Source organism: Falco naumanni, chromosome 3 (assembly GCF_017639655.2).
Source record: "Falco naumanni isolate bFalNau1 chromosome 3, bFalNau1.pat, whole genome shotgun sequence".
In the NCBI taxonomy this organism is placed as follows: domain Eukaryota; kingdom Metazoa; phylum Chordata; class Aves; order Falconiformes; family Falconidae; genus Falco; species Falco naumanni.
In genome coordinates this window covers 93489801-93507559 of record NC_054056.1, presented here as the reverse complement: position 1 = coordinate 93507559, position 17759 = coordinate 93489801, and the positions used below count along the sequence as shown (strand labels likewise).

The following is a 17759-nucleotide window of genomic DNA, read 5'->3' as shown; positions in this document are numbered from 1 at the left end:
TGTAGGCTGTCATCCACTCCTTAACACAGGCATCTTCACTGAAGAGATTCCTCATTATTGCAAAGACCTAGAATATTGGTGGTGTCATAAACCTCTCTCATTATTGTCCTGTGAAACATTGTAGGATTTTACAGTACTTGGCTTCAGTGGGAAAGGTTTTATGTTTACTACAGAGTATTGAACAGGGTTTTTTTGTGTGGCTTGTAATGTGTGGGAATGGTTATATCGTGCATTTTGCTCCAAAGTTCTTCACATACTGAAAGGGAAATGGATTGACTGATCCTTTCTCCTGTACTGTAACTGAGAAAATGTTTCCTACAAGAAATCAGGTTAATTATTTTTGGTTTTGTGTTCCCATCTGATTTTTGTCATAACATGATCACTTTTATTTTTGTGGTGGGGATGAGTTAAGGTCAGGACCTGTTCTTTTGTTACACTAATAAAAACATTCTGATTTCTCATTCTAGTTTTCTTAAGTAAGCAAGTAATATACACTTGTCCAGAAAGGTTTTAACTATTCTAAAATGCTTTTATATGATAGTTTGATAAGATGCTCTATCTGGTAGAATTTGGGTACAGAATCATAGATCACTTAGGCTGGAAGGGGCTTTGCGGAGGTCTGTAGTCCAGCTTCTTGCTCAAAGCAGGGTCAGTGCTTTAGTATAGAGATCAGGTTGCCTGGCACTTTCTCCAGTTGATCTTGATAACCTCCAACAAACAATTCCATAGTATCTCTGGACAGCCTGTTACAATGCTAATCATCCCCAAATTGCCTTTTTTTCTTATATCCATTTGAGACCTCTATTGTTTCAGTGTATGACCATGGTCTCTTGTCCTTCCACCGTGTACCTCTGTGGAAAGCCTGGGCGTAACTTCTCAGTAACCCCTTTGTAAGTACTGTAAGACTTCTGCTAGGTCCTCTCTGAGCTGTCTCCATGCTAAACAAGTCCTCTACCCTCAGCCTCTCCTCACAGGGCAAGTGTTCCAGCCTCTGACTGTCTCAGTGGCCTTCTGCTGAACTTACTGAAATATATGAACATTCTTCTTGTACTGGGGACCCAAACCTGGGTGCAGTATTTCAGATATAGAGTTACTAGTGTCAAGCAAAGAGGATCTGCTGGCTGCTCTCTGACTGATACCAGAAGTATGCATGCCTCCTGATGTTCTTGGGGATAGGTAATTATACCTTGGTCCAAAACCCAAAAGTCTGGACTAGAACCACCTTTTTCAGTCAAATATGCAGCTTATGAAGTCTTAATGTTCTTCTCCCATCAGTGTATGCTATTTTGTTCCATTAGTACATTTGTCTTATAAATGATTTGTAGTCGGGCTCCCAAAATAGCAATATACTTTACATTTTAAAAATCGCCACTAAGATCTGTTTCACTACATTAAAAGTTGCTGTATGTTTTCTGTTCAGTTAATTAGAAAGCATACTGAAAAAAGTAGACATAGAATAAGTTACAAAGGATTAAGTAAAAGTAGATGTGTGTGATAAACTAACACTTAGTTTTCAAGTTGAACAACATGGAACTAAAATAATCTGGTTGTGTCTAGTCATGCAGCCCTATATTTTGGAATTTGGACTTTGTTTGCTTTTTTCCACTAGCAAGAACATTTCAAATCTTAAGAGACTGAGGCACCTTGTTTCTTAGTGTGCTTTCTTCTGTGTCTTTCTTGAAAACATAAAATAAATAAGAATACATTTGGAGGTTATTAAGGTTGCACTTAGTCACTTAAAAGCTGGTAGCAGCCCAAATTAGGTTTGAAAGTAAATGAAATGTACACATAGCAAATTGGGAGGAGGACTGAATGAAGTATAGAGAAATCCACTACACATAAAAGGCTCTTTAGACTGCTGTTCAGTACATCTGGAGAAAAAACACTAAAACCTGCAGAGTACCCTGGAGAAAATTAATGCCAGAAGAGGCACAAGGTGTCAGAGAACAAAAACCAAGTCATGATTTCAACTGAAGTTAGGTAACTAAACAGAGTAATGCAATTCGATGCCTGGCTCTAAGCAGTGACAGTCTGATGTCATAGGCACGAATCATACACTTAAAGCTCTCACATGCTATGTGCTTTGCCAGGCTGAGCCTCCACAGTGGGAAGTTATGGAATAAGCAGGGAATGTTGTAACCACATGTTGCAGCCACATGGTTCGATCCTGGGCATTGCTCTACAAGACGTTGATCAACAAGGGGGCTTCAAACAGAAGCAACAAAATAGCTAACACTGATGTGTTTACTTTGGAATTAAACAGGTGTGAAGAAGAATAAAACTGGCCTGTAATATATTTTTATATGTAGCGTGTATTCAGCGTATCTAGTATGTATATGAATTATGTCTATGTGTGTGTATATATGATATATGAAAAAGTTCAAGGAAATGAAAAATTCAGTGCTTGAAAAAATAAAATAATCTTATTAAGTGCAGGGGAACGACAACTGTACAAACACCAGGTGGGATCCTGTCTGGAATGAAGCCAAAAAGAATTTTGGCACTAGGTCTGGATATGGCCAGGATTTTCTTCAGTTCTTAAATACAACATACGCTTTTGTTTTCCAGCTCTGTGCGGAGACGCTTATATGCTCTGGTTGTATATAATCTTGTATTCATAACTGTCTTGGGTATCCCCCATTACTTCTATAAAATCCATCCGTATTTTCTTTCTTCATTTCAAGTAAGAGAATTTGAAAGATAGTCTTTTAGGGAAATACCTAATATGAGAGGTCAAAAGATGAAAGATGGCTTTGTTTTGATGTGTACACAGGTAATGGTTTTTTTGGAGTTGACAGAAGTTACAATTAGCTGAAGTTGAAATTTGGTCTACCCCATGTATTACACAGTATCTGTCTGAACTAGTGATGTACAATAAAACTTACTACAGGCCATACGTTTTGGTAGGTGTTTGACCTACAAGTAATAACATGGTGAAAAGCCTTTCCTACGTATGGAAACCCTCAGATTCATCCTCCTCAAATGCATCTCACATTTAAAAGGTCAGCTTCATTGTTAAACTGTTCAAGCCTTAATTGTTTGTGGTAAAGAATGAGAGAATAACATTGGAGATTTGATCACGTAGGTAAGTAGTCCCCTGCAGAACAGTTACTGAAGTCACTGTGAATTATATATTCTAAACATTTGTGTACTGGATCTATTATTTGCATGTGAAAAAGACTGGTCTGTGCTCTAGAATGAGTTAAATTCTTGACAATTAAGCATAGCTGAGACAAAAAGTAGGAACGCTTTGGAAAGCTGTACAGCAAAGAGACTAAAGAAAGGAATACAGAAAAATTACTATTTCAGACCCTGAACATAAGCTACAGCAGGCAAGAGAAAGAAGCCTTGTAGTACCAACTTGTGTTCTATAGGATGCTTCTATACGTCAAAAAGTAACTTTCTTAAATGAAAGAGTTCCCTTTTCTTTTGCAGACTTTTGTCCAGCCAGTTAAGTTTAACTCTGACTTTGGGGTTTTTGAAGTAGTTAATGATGCCCCACAATGCCTGGAAAGCCAGCTGAAAAAAATTTTACATGATCAGAAACCTCCAAACCCTATTTATGATGTTCTAAGGAAAGCAAAGAATGATGGGCAGCTCTCCAAAATGCGCAGCACTTCTCCAACCTTCTATATTGATCCAAATTACAACACTCTGGTAAGCATCTTATAGCCCCTGATTTTATATTTAGATCTTACTGTAGAGATACTGGCAGTAGTTATTGTTGTGTTTGGCTTGGTAGCTTGGGAAAAATGTTAATTTATGTTAGGAAAACATAATGATGGGCCAGATTATGCCCTGCAACGCACATGTGTCTAGCAGACAAGTGAATGGAATTACAGATGTACATCCTGTAGCACAGAATTTTGAAGATTCTGTAGGGCAGGATTCAGATGTGTGGTCTGAATATTTTTTAATATTAAAAGAAAAAATATTATGACAACAGTTACTTTAGTAGTGATCCCTGGAATGTGCAAATTGACTGAAACTAATGCATCTCAGTCTTTCCTTATTAATTAATTTCCTTGTGTGGCTATGAGCTCATCTGTGGTCTGGCAACACATAAGTCTCTCTTCCATTAATTCCCAAAGGATTTACATGGTTAGCATCAATTGAAATGGCCAGAGAAAATAATCTTTGGCAACAAGAAGGCTAAACTAATGGAAAGATAGGTTGGATTTTAGAAAAAAAATCCTGTTTCAGACTTGCTCAGACAGTATCAATTTTGGTTTTCTTACCTGTTTACTTTCAGGGCTTTTTTCAGTATCAAATTGGGCAAGTTAAAATCAGGAGTTGAAGCACCATGTACACCTGAGAGGATACAAGACTGTGAAGTTAGTTGTGGGAGTTTACCTCTAAACAACAGCTTTGAAGGAGAAAAAGTATTTCACTGGGATACTTGGTTTATTCCTTTCTTGCTTATTTTGCATTGGTGTGACCGATATGACTTCAGTTCATTTCATTCAAGGCCAGTCTAAGGTCTTGCTACATTTTCAGAAGGGGCTGCTCTGTATTACGTCATAGCTGGAAAGCTGAGGGAAAAGCAGGGAGTTGTAACAGACTGCTGCTTCGCCTAGTGCAAGCTTAATGATTTTCAGAAAAGAAAACAGTGTTGAGAGAGAGGTCAAAAGGCAATGATGATTAAGAAAATGATAGTAATGTGAGACTGCAATTATATGCATCTAAACTGGACAAATGTTACAATAAGACAAGGCTCACAGACACCCTTACTGTGTCAAATAATTATTTTCACCAATACTTTGCTTGAGAGCAAAAAAGCAGAAGAGCTAGTCTGGATTTCTTATTTGCTCTCAGGATTCAATAGAGGAAATATTATGTGCTTGTGCAAGTGTGGTTAACCTTGCTCTTGGGGATAACATCACATCATGGCAACTGTGAATGGCCTTTCTTGACAAATTCAAAGTAATTTCACTATTACTTACATCTTTCATGTGGTTTGAAGCAAGAAGGCTCCTGTATTATTTAAGAACATTTCTCTGGGCCATTTTCCATAGATGGGAAGCATGATAGCCCTTTGAGGAGCTGTACGTTTCTGTACACTTCCTTCTCCTTTTGAGGGGAAAGGGTGATATTTCTCATTTTTGATTCCTCCTTTACTGGACAGGTAACATAGATGCATTACGCAGCTCAGCTTGGTATCTCAAGGTTGAGCTGGAACAAAAGGCCTGCAAAACAACATACCAAAAATTGTTACTGCCACTACACAAGGTGAAAGAAGGCAGCTTCATTCATTGTACTACGCTGTGACTGAACCAGAAGAAGTCATCCCAGACCAACTGCATCAAGTAGTTCAGTTCAAATCAAATAGGATTTGATCTTTCAGGCATTGGGTGATGCTGCCTTGTTTGATTTGACTGCTTTCTTTACACTAAAGAGATTGAACATTACATTGCTACAAAGAGTTACCTTGAGTGGCCATCACTGGCACATTACTAATGAAAATGAGCTGGAGAATCTCAGTAGGCCCTTCAGGCTACAGCCTGAATTAAAACACATCTTCCCTAAGAAATACACCTAGTGGTATTTTTCTCTGTATTTTACTTCCCTCTCAGACTGTTACAAATTTACAGGTAAGAAAAAGTTCTCTGCATGCATAATTGCAAATTATTGATATGGAGGTAAGTATCTTCTTATCGGTATTCAAAATCAACATGGTGTAAAATATATCAAGAAAAAAACCTGCAGAGTTGGGTAGAATTGATCACAACTATGGAAAGAAACTGGCTGGCATCCCACATACCTTACTTCAGAGAAACCCCAGTTCAGCAAAGCACTTAAGTATGTGTTTAACTTTAATCAAGGGAAGTTAAACACATGCTTAAACTTAAACACGTGCTAAAAGCTTTGCTGGATTGGGTCCCAGCAAGGCCTAAGGCTGACTGGGTAAGGAAGCTAACCAAGGTAACAAACCCCATCAGATTAAATGTAGCATCTTTCTCTGTGGAACGAGAAAGACTAGAGATTCTTTTGTTCTGATACTATACATAAATTTGTGTACCAGCCATGTACAGATGTGAACATGTTATGAATCACTGAGATAAAAAACTGGGCTGTGAGTCAGCAAATACATAAATATTAAATGCCAAAATAAAGAGACAATCTTCAGTATTTCAAAAAAGCTTGTCTGTTACCAAAAAGAGGCATACACTATGTGGTTGGGAATAATTAGCCTCCATCTCCACAAATTACATTGTATGAGCCACTGCCAACATAAGCTTTCCATATTTTGAAATATTTTCTTCTCTCTAAATGAAACCACCCACTTTCTGAGTAATTCAGATTTTTTTTCAATCCCCTACAGATATATATGAGGCAGAAATAACCCTTGTCCCTAATGGATTATTAGTTCATGGAAAGAAAATTTAAAATGTAATCTGCATAAACCGATTATTTGATATAGCAAGTAGCATCCATCCTTGCCCAAACTTCACCTGTTTTTATGGACAAGGGGACTTACTACATTCTTCCAAATCGTCAGTCTTAACCACTAAAAGGAAAAATGCACCTCAGATAAATAAAACAGGCTATCCCCTAAGAGTGGAAGAAATATGCTCTTAAAAAACATGTTACAAAGTGTGCTGTGTGTCATTTCTAAGGGAAATATCTATGGATAACTGTGGTTTATAATGCTCTCTGTGTGAGACCCTAGGCATAGTTTTTTGGTTAGCTGGCTCTGTGTAGCTCACTGCTCAACACCTCCCTCTCACACCGCAAACCACTCTTTGGAGGCATCTTCCTTTCTGCTTTGAGGAGGCACTCAGACAGACCTTCGGAGCAGAAATCTGTTACGGGAACAACTCATAACACACTTAGGTTTCCACTATGATAGTTACTGTATGCAATGCAGTTATGCAATGCTGCAGCATGGAAGTGGGAAAGGTGGTAACTGATTGGCTTTTTATTTGTTCAGTTTTATTTTTAATATCCACAGTGCTCTCGTTCTGGGGGATAATTTAACATAAGCATTCCTTATTCTTTGAATTATTGAGGAAAAATGTGATAGTGTTTATGTGTAAAATGCGATAAAGTCAGAAAAATTAGCAGTTTCCTATTGCAGAAAATTTATGAGCGTCTAATTTGTATTTGGAACTGTACAGTAAAAGCATGATTCATACATACATTATTTCTGAAGGAAAACCACCCATGATTTGTTTAGAAAACTGCACACATAGGTGAAATCAGATTTAGACCTTTTTAGCTGTTAATAGGAAAGCAAATTAACTCAATTGTCCCAGCATGATTAAGGCTAAACTGGCTAATAAAGGTGATACTCACTGTGTATTTGTCTTCCTGAGACAGCTTCTGTAGAAGGGGGGTGGAGAGAATCAGTTACATGGCAAACAAACCAAGAAAGTCAAGAATGTTGCAAAACTTTGGCATTTCTTTTTAATAGTGTCTTGACCGAGAACAGGCAATTCAGTGGATTAAGAAAGAAAGGCTTCCAGCATTCCTAGAAAGTGACTGTTACTTTGAATACAGGTATTGCAAACTTTTACGCTGCCTTTCAGTTTTAAATTTGTACATTTTTCTCTTCTGTTTAATTTACCTTGACAGTACTCTTAACATGTTTTCTCCCACCTCTAGTCCTGTTTGTTTAATTTTAGAATTCTAGCGACCTGGATAAAGACTTTTATCACTCATAATTCTGTAATTTTCCTTGACCATGAATTATATACTATATCACACTGTTACAAAGAGAGTAAGGATGGGGTTTACTGATTTCTAAATGTCTGTTCCACAGAGATATCATGGTAGCAATACATCTTTCTCTATCAATATGTAAGCCATATAAGTGGAAGTTAGGAATCCATGAAATCTATTTGGAAAAAACAGCCAGTCCTTTTTATTTCAATTATTAGTTTTGTGTCTTTGGGCCCAGTGTCAGACTTCCTTTTGCAAGGCCCTTTGTGGGATGCTGTGGCATAGTCAAATGATTTACACACTTGCTATATTTTTCCAGATGTCCTTTCAGCAGATGTTCAGGAGATTTATTGTACTTTTTGGGAGGATCTGCCTCTACATTTCTTAAGGTTATGTCTGGATGCTGATAGTTGTGGTGTGTTTCAGAAGCCCTAAAAGAAGAGGCAGCCTGGTAGTGCGGTTCACAGAACTCATGTTTGCTGATTGTCACGACAGACTAATTACTGGGGTATAGATATCTACATTAAAAATTTCAAAATATTTTTAACTTTCAATATCCCAAAGACCGCCCTTTTCCTCCATCTCTGTTAAACTCTGGAATGTCTGGGACAGTCAAGGAGAAAACCACGCAAAGAACAATCAAACCATGAAAGAATGCTTTATTTTACCTTTAGTAGCAGTCTGCTTTACAAGTATCTGAGCCTTACGAAACACTAGCTTTGATCTTCTGCTATAGCAAAGTATTTCTTTGATCAAGCAGAGTTACCTATGAATATTGGTAAAATACTCAAATACATAAAACTAACTTGAAGCACGGACCTAATTTCCATTGACATCAGTGATTTAAGTGCTTTCCTGAATCAGAATCTAGATAAACTGAGATGCTAAAAGGAAAACTTGCATTTAAAGGTGAAGACAGCCTAACCCTAGAACAAAATGCTATTTGCCCTCAAATATGGGGGACAAACAAAACTGGGCATTCATTCATGGTTGCAGGCTCAGGCACAGGCTTCTTTTTCCCTTCACATGCACCTTGGTTGGTTTTGTACTGCTTTCTTAGTTAAGTTCTGCTCCAGTCATTGCAGTTCTAAGACTGCCTTTCCTGAACACTGCGAGGTTCATGCGAACACAAGGTAGCACTGGCATGCGTTTCAGTACTATGAAGTCCTCATACAGCAGCCAGCTGAATATTATAGTGCCAGCTGTCTTGTTATCATCTGAAAGTTCAATTAGTATGATTGCTGCTGTGCACTGCTGCTGGAAGATTGCTTGTATCAGGAACAGGAAATAAAGTGCCTGGTGGTGAAACAGGGCTTCTGCAACCTGGGAGAATATTTCCATTTTAGTGATTAAAATGTTCAAGGGCTTCTGGGCAGGGTTTGAAACTGCATAGATACATGCGAGGTCATCCTGACAGAAATCGGTTTTACTGGTAAAGCTTGATAATGCAAAGCAGGCCACCATCTGTAAAGCTGGTGGACTATGGAGTGACAACATTGGCATTTATGTATGTGACAGCAGGTGAAGGGTGAAATAATAAAGCTGATCATTAAGTTCTCTTTAACAATTTATTTTTAGATTGATCATGTTTTTTATTGCCTATTCTGGGGAAAAATCAACTGTTTATCTGATTAAAAGCTAAAATCAACTATTTTCTTGTCTCAACATTTAATTTCAGGCTGGCTAAATTGATATCACAGGTAGAATGGAGCAAGACTGGCATTAGTTTCATTATAGATAGTGACTACTATCCCTGGATAAGGAAGCAAGACCCAAGTTCTCCCCCTCCTGAGGAGGATGACATCTTGTTGACTATGAAGAAGTTCTACATATCGCTTGGCCAGGTAAATAAGCATGTTTAGCGAGTGTAACATCAAGAGAGACTGAAAGTATTGGGTTAAATTATTGTAACTGAGATCATAACGTAATTGGACAACTGATTCTCTGAATATCCCTTATTTTCAAAGCTCTTTGTACTATAGAAGAAGGTTAATGGATTGTAATAAAGCTTAAACAGAAACAGCGTTAACAGTATGCTCAGCAACTGTTATACAGCTCTCTTCACTGGGAGCTATAACTACAGAAATCTACACAGACTGCACAAAATGCCTATAGACACTAAGCCCTCTGCTCTCAGAAACACTGCAATAAATAGAGAAATTTGAATTATTCTATGACATTTCTTTTCCTAGGCTACAGTTTCCCAGACAAAGGATTGGTTTACATTAGCACAACAAAGTGAATCCACGAAAACTACAGATTCATTTACGGATCCTGTAGCTTCTAGTCAAATTCAAGATATTCAGCGTTTGCCTGGGCAGCATGAAAGAGACGATTCATTAAGTGAATACCATAGCCTTCTGGGTAAGTAATAGGGGCTCAGCCGTAGTATTTATAACATAACTCTGACTAGGTGGAAAGAAAAGGCATTCCAAGGAATTGCTGCTAACTCCACTTACTACCTTCTGAGTATCACATGGAACCTTAGGCTGCAGACAGGGATTTGTTTCTTTCCATAGACACAACATTGTATCAAAATTAGAGCTAGTAGCCAAGTAGTGTTGTGGTAGTAGAAGCCTCTTTTCTCACGTATTTCTGTCTTATAGATATCTCTAAGTTTCAGCTGAGGTTCGCTGCCACCACCACCACCACCACCCCCCCCCCCCCCCATTTGATATGTTTTGAAAGACTTTCTTGTCTGGATTCTTTGGGTATTTGATAATGTATGATTTGTACTGCAGCCATTTTCTTAGGTTATTTATGTTGGGCACTTAAAGGCCCTTTGGCTGCCAGTTTTTATGAATCTTATAGAACATGGTTGCTTGTGACGTTTCTGTCTGTCAAATTTAACTGAAATTGTTCAGCAGGTTTCAAAGGTACTGAGAGAACATACAGAAGCACATATGGACATACCTGATTGCATAGCCTTGCTCCTGCTCTGTAGGCAATAGCAAGATGAATAGAGAAGACTCAGCTCATATGTTAGTTCTCCCCCATTTTCATAAACGAAAACATTTTAGACTCAGTATTCACCTGGTGTAGGGGTCAGGCACTAGAAGCAATAAAGGGCATCAGCTGAGTTTTTCAGAGCCAATTATGAAGAGTTCAATAGCTGAAGGTATTTTCTTGGACAATCCCATTTGAATTCCTTGCTCACTGCTTCAGTTGCATCAGGGTTATCAATGAATATCTTGAGCAAAACCCTGAGACACTTGGCTTTTGATTACTCAAGAGCGGTGTACCTCTCTCCCTAATTGCCTCAGGTCTTATGAAATTATTCTTTATGGTTTAGTTTCACAGAACCGTTAAGAAGCTATAATTTTGATTGTCAAGTGAAAACATTTGAAATAACTTTAGAAATAAGAAAAGATATTTTAAATCACACTGGTATTTATTTTAACGTCAACATATTGTGCCATATGTATTTATACACAAAATTATGTAAGTGCAGAGCAGGGAATCTCTATGCCATATTCCTAATCCAAGTGTCTCTCTGTGACAGTGGCCAGCCCTGGAAGTGGCTTATTTTGAGAACAAGTTGGAAGGAATGTTCAAGTGCCACAGTCATTTATTGCCTGGGCCTTCATAAAGCGTTATGTAGACATTACAAATATGACTTTAATGGATCTTAAAAAGGCTTTAGCTCCTTTAGTATTACAGCCTTATGTACTGCATGTGCGCAGAGATTGTAGCAGTCTCCTCACTGACAATGTTTTGTCTTAGTGATACAACAGAGTATGAAAGCCTACATATTAGCTTTAATAAAATATAGAATTCTATAGTTTAAACACTGGGTTGATATGAAGATGTTGAGCCACAATTGAACTATGACTTTTTTTTTTCTTACTTTCACTTAGATTCTGCTGCTGTTCACAATATCTGAGTTATTCTGTGCAGTTTTACAGGGCTGACTTGTACAGTGACAGCAGCATTAACCTAGCTAAGCAGTATGTATAGTCAAGGTCATCTTTGCTAACATGCTCCAGAAGTATTTGATTTGCTGAAAGTCTGGCAGAAGTAGAAAAGATATTCGAGCAAGTTAAAGGAGTAAGTTTTTTTCTCAACAGACCAGGATGGCAGGGCATGCTTAATAGGATGGGGATAATGAGGAGTCGAATAAAAGGAATTAAGTAGAGAAGTGTAGACCAAAGGACCAGGGCTAGTTACTGTTCTGAACTTGTTAGTTATGAAACATCTCTAAATGGAAAGGACTCATTTCTGGGTGGCAGACCAGACTGCAGAATTGTTAAATGTTTACAGAGCCCTTGACATAATAATTTGCTTTGTTGTCCTTCTATGTATGTCAAGATTTTACCCAACTGACAGAGGTCTGTTCGATGTTTTAGTCTTTTGCAATAATCACCGTAAGTAGACAAATAATTATCACTTACTAGCTTCCTCAGGCCTAAACAAAAAACAGTCCTGCTGCATACAGTGACTTTGATCAAACTATGACCAAATGCTCAGGAAGAAACCAGGCCTTGCAGCAGAACAAGGTGGTTTAAGAAGTGCTGAGGAGCTGGGATGCTCAGCTGAGTAAACAAGAAAATTGGCTCCAGGGGGAGTTGTTCCTGAACTCTGCTGGAATGAAACAGGGAATGGGTTTCTGAGTCGTGAGGCTGAGTTTCTAGCCAGATAGCAACAGCAGAAGTACCTCTGCTATTCCCTGCTCTGCAGTATGACATGGTCTGATTGTTCTGCAGCAGCACAATATAAAGACGTTGCGTTTTTTTAACTTGGAAATGTGATATGCAAGAGAACAGTCCTGAATCAAAAGGATGTTCAATTAACTTCTCTGATTTAATTGCAGAAGCAGGTTCCCTGTCTAAGGAATGCCACCAATGGAGTTTCCTTTCCCCTTCAAGGACAGTATCAGCAAAAGCCGACATTATTAAGGAGACATCCAGAGAGGCTGAGGGGGGTTCTTCTGTGGCCATTGCTGAACCTCCCTCCCACACTCAGTTAAGAGTTTATCTAGACCCAAAATGGGACAATGCAACAAAAGAAGAGAATGAACAGGAAAGCAAAACTTTTCAGACACCGGAAGAATTTATCCCAGCTTATACTCAATTTGTAGCGAAGGAATCCATTTCAGAACTGACCCACCAGCCAGCTGCTGACATTGAGGGTGATGTGGATTTCCACAAACAGCCTGAAGAATTTAAACACAAGTTAGCAAATAACGTATATGCCTGTGGTACTGCAGAGTCACTCTCTTCCCAAAGTTCTTCTCCATTTACTGTCTCGGACTCTAAGGGGGCTGTAAGAGAACAAGATATGGAAGAAGTAAGCTTGAGATTAAGTTCTGAAAGTGATGGGGCAGACAGCAGGGCTGCCTGGTGTATTAGTCACAGGACTTATGACACTGGCAACAGACATGAGTTTGAAAGATTCAAGAAGTTAATTAAAGGAACGCTTGGGGAGAGGTACTTGTGGCTCTGGATGGATATTGAAAGACTGAAGGCTTTTAAGGACACTGCAAGACAGCAAAGGTACTTCCATTATTTAACAGTTATTCCCATTGTTTTAATACGTAATTGTAATCCAGCTAGAAAATGCAGGTTTTGAGATTTCCTAATAAACTGTAATGTTCGAATAGAACAGACACAATTAATCACGAGTGTTCTGACAAGGTAATTCAGGAATGACTGCTGAAGCTGATAAAACTTTTTGCAGAGTCATGTTTGCAAGGCTTACATGAAGTCAGAATTGCTGTAGTATTAAGGCTTTGTTTGAAAGAGATTTTGAAAATAGATGGCAACACAAAGAAAAGAAGAACAAAAGAACTTAAATTCACAAGTAGGGCATTCAGTATGACAAACTGCTTTAATCAAAGGCTCTGCCGGATTCAAATTGTCTGTTCTGAGGTACTGTACGTTTTACCTTATACACAACCTGTCTCTAATTTGTGGAAAAATTGTTTTGGCTTCTGCCACTTGCAATTAAAAACATGTTGCATGACAACAGTTTAACCAGTAGGATGAACTGTACTGGTTTCTGCATAGCATCTGATACATGTTTATGTGAATATTTTTGTTGACTCAAGGCAGCTCAGTAAGATGAAAAAACTCTATCTGCTGAGCAGTGGAGACTTCTTCCTCGGTTCAGAAGTGTTACTCAGACTTGATCTACTGCATGGAGATCAGTGGAATATAAGGCATTTAAGACTGATTCAGCCTGAAGTATTGAAACCTCTACTTCTTTACTGGTATGAAAAAATGAACATGAATCTATTGTTTACAAATTTTCCTTTTCTCTGATAAGCATATTAGGTTTGTTTCATCTCACTTATCTCATTGCAATTATAGGAAGCAATGTCATAAATAGTAGCAGATGTTACCTCTGAATTTTTAACTGAGCCTAAAATACACTGCGATCTGCTGAGAAGCCGGGTAAATCTGCCTTATTGAGCCCTTGTTATTCTACTGCCAGAGCATCTGAGTTACTTTATGTATAGCTGCCTTGGATACCATTCAACTAAACTTTAGGCTGCAGGGTAGAGAAACCCCTCCAGGCACAGAAGGCCAATTCTGTCCTAACCTATTCCCTAGATTGCCCTTCTCAAGTTTCTGAGGATGTTCTGCATATACATCTATAGGGATTTTGACCCTGAAACTTTACTGTTCAATGTCTGTCATATAAAATGCCTTTTACATATTGACAGCTTAAGCAAGAATACAAATTCTAATGTGTTTCCAAAACATAACCTAAAGTTTTGAAGGTCTTGTCTCCTCCCTAAGGGGGATCAACAAATTGCAGGCATAAACAAATGCCTGCAATTGTGAACTTTGCTGCAGAACCTCATGAGAATTGTGGTCTATATCTTGTGACCTAAAATCCTTTCCTATTCTTTGCTGTAGGATGGATGGGGTATATCTTCCTGCAGACTCATAAAAAGGCAACTATGTAATGGTGCAGAATTTGCAACCTAAGTTTATTTATGTGTAGCTTGCTTTTAGGTTTGGAAGAGTGCAATTTCTAAAAATATCTTTAAGATTAACTTTTAATTCTAGGTGCATATAGCATCATCTCTTAGAATCATAGTATCACTTAGGCTGGAAAAGACCTTTAAGATCAAGCCCAACCATTAACCCAGCACTGCCAAGTCCATCATTAAACCATGTCCCTAAGCACCGCATCTATGCATTTTTTAAACACTTCCAGGGATGTTGATTACATCACATCCCTGGTGGGCAGCCTGTTCCAATGCTTGACCACTCTTTCACTGAAGAAATTTTTCCTAATATCCAATCTAAACCTCCCCTGGTGCAACTTGAAGCTGTTTCCTCTTGTCCTGTTGCTTGTTACCTGGGAGACCCACCCCCATCTGCCTACAGCCTCCTTTCAGGTAGCTACAGAGTGGTAGGGTCCCCCCGAGCCTCCTCCTCTCCAGACTAAACAACCCCAGTTCCCTCAGCTGCTCCTCATAAGACCTGTGCTCCAGACCCTTCAGGGCTGCCTCCCAAGGGACTCTGTCAACCAGGCTCCTAAACAAGCCAAAGTCTGCCCTCTGGAAGTCCAAGGCAGCAGTTCTACTGACCCACCTCCTTACCTCTCTAAGAATTGAAAAACACTTCATGATCGCTATGCCCAAGGCATCCTCTGACCACCACCATCGCCTACCAGTCCTTCTCTGGTCGCAAAGAGCAGGTCCAGCGGGGGGCATCTCCCCTGGCTGGCTCACTCACCAGCTGTGCCAGGCAGGTGTCTTCCACACACTCCATGAACCTCTGAGACAATTTCCTCTCCACTGTGTTGTATCTTCAGCAGACATCCAGTAAATTGAAGTCCTCCATGAGAACAAGGGCTAGCGATTACAAGGCTTCTCCCAGCTGCTTATATAATATTTTGTCTGCTTCTTCATCCTGGCCAGCTGGTCTCTAACAGACTCCCACCATGACATCTGCCTTGTTGGCCCTCCCCCTGATCCTTACCCATACAATTTGACTTTGTTGTTACCATCATTAAGCTCTAGACCATCAAACACCCCCTAACATACAGGACTACCCCGCTACCTCTCCTTCCTTGCCTATCCCTTCTGAAGAGTTTATAGCCATCCACTGCAGCACTCCAGTCGTGCAACTCATCCCACCGTGTTTCCAAACTATGCCATAGTTTTCCTGCTGCACAATGGCTCTCAGCTCCTCCTGTTTGTTGCCCATGCTGCGTGCATGGGTGTAGATGCACTTCAGTTGTGCTATTGATCTTGTCTCCAACCCTGGCATGCCACCCCCAGGCTCATCTCTAGCGAGTCTGGGTTTATTTCCTTCCCCCTTCAAACCTATTTTAAAGCTCTCTCAATGAGCCCTGCTAACTCCTGACTGAGGATCCTTTTCCTGCTTTGAGGTGAACCCTGTCTGTTGCCAGCAGGCTTGGTGCAGTGTAAACTGGCCCTTGATAAAAAACCCCAAAATTCAGCTGGTGATACCAGGCCCAGAGACAGGTGTTGATCTCTGCATTCCTCCGATTACACGCACCATCATTCCCTGCAACTGGCAGGACAGAAGAAAACACTCCTTGTGCTTCTGATGCAGTAAATCTTGATACAATAAATACCATCATGGGGAGAATACCTCCCCCCCCCCCCCCCCCCACCAAATCACTCAGTATTTCATGTTTTGGGAAAGTCCTACTTATTAGCTTTTTTTTTTTTTTTTTCCCTAGGGGTCCCAGATTTTGTGTCACTCATTCAACAGCAATAGAAACTGCCAGTGCAAAACTGAAGCTCTGGCACACATACCAAGAGAGACCAAGGGTGGACATTGATCCTTTTCCACAAATAGTATCACTTCTACCATTTACACCTAAATCTTGCATGCCTAGCATAACACCTTCCCTTCCTCAGGTAAGTAGGACCACAACACTGAAAACCAAAGCCTCGTCCCATCAAAAACAATGATGAAACTCCTTGAACTCAATGGAACAAGAATTTGGTACTTTGTTGTTAGAGTGTCAAGATTTAGCAAGCTGGTCTGTTGCAGATGTTTATATATAAAAATGCAACAGAATATTACTATATTTTATGCAATGGATTGCTAAAAAATGAGTTAAATTACCTTCTCAGTTACATCCTGGCTATTTAATAAGCCTTTTGGATAGATATTTTAGTTCAAAATACTCAGAACTGCAAAATAAGTACCTAGCAGTGCAGATTCTGTCTTTCAATCAGCTTTATCTTAATACAGAGTAGTCCTTACAACTTCACTGCAGTTATCCTGAATCTACCCCTCATGTTTGTAGAAAGGGCAGAGTTCTGCTCATTTTCTATCACCACAGTCCTTCAATCAGCTACATGTGATTTTTGCCTTCTCAGAGGGCCATGAGCCACACAAGCAGACCTTTTCACAGCATCTAGCTTGCAGGTGGCCAATTCAATTTTGACTCTTCTCCTTGAAAGTCTGAATTTGAGAGGTAACTGCAATAAAAACTGCAGGTTTCCAGTAATGCAGTGTTAAGCCTCAGGGAAGAAGGTACTTGGAGAGTGTGAATCGAGACTGTGGTTCCAGTATCAAGAACTGGGTGGGCTATGCCACAGATCTGTTCACACACATCTCTGTTACTTTGAGGTGGATAGTTTTAGACTATGATTCTATTTGTAAAAAAGTTAATTCATGGAGGCAATGGAGGAAAAACAGTGGGATAGATTTCCTGTTCAGAAGAAGTTGGGTTCAGGAGCCAGATTCCTGCTGATCACAGCAGGAATGGGAGCCAGAAGCAGCTGCCTCTTAAAGACTAGTTCTGGCTTCACAAGGTGTGCTAATGACCCAGGACTAGCTGCAGGTCAGGCAGACAGGATCCTAACTCTGCAGGTTTTCCAGTCCCTGTTGAGTTCAGCCCTTGAAGAAAACTATGACCTGGCACCTATGAACCTCACAGAATCAGCTGATGGATTTCTTCTTGCTGCTTTTTTCTTTATTCTTCTGTGAGAAATCTGGACTTTGGAGTCTTCCAGCTGCACTGTGCTTGCAAGAGCTTAGAATGAGCAGCAAGTCTGGGTGAATTTCTGAGGACACTCTGAATGCAACTGTTGTCTCCAAAAAGTCAAAGCATGATGCTGTTCAAAATAAGTCAGTGATGGTGTGGCAGAATGCCCCCTT

The 17759-nt window shown here is 39.5% G+C and overlaps 1 protein-coding gene across 1 annotated transcript in view; it reads left to right on the top strand.

Annotated features, from left to right (window-relative positions):
- Window positions 1-17759, top strand: part of RGS22 (regulator of G protein signaling 22) — a 63483-nt gene that overhangs the window by 8021 nt on the left and 37703 nt on the right. The window contains exons 3-9 of the mRNA XM_040586682.1: window positions 3436-3657; window positions 7415-7500; window positions 9341-9506; window positions 9855-10026; window positions 12473-13154; window positions 13709-13870; window positions 16327-16507. Of these exons, the coding sequence (XP_040442616.1) occupies window positions 3436-3657; window positions 7415-7500; window positions 9341-9506; window positions 9855-10026; window positions 12473-13154; window positions 13709-13870; window positions 16327-16507 (1671 nt within the window). The remainder of the gene's footprint in view (window positions 1-3435; window positions 3658-7414; window positions 7501-9340; window positions 9507-9854; window positions 10027-12472; window positions 13155-13708; window positions 13871-16326; window positions 16508-17759) is intronic.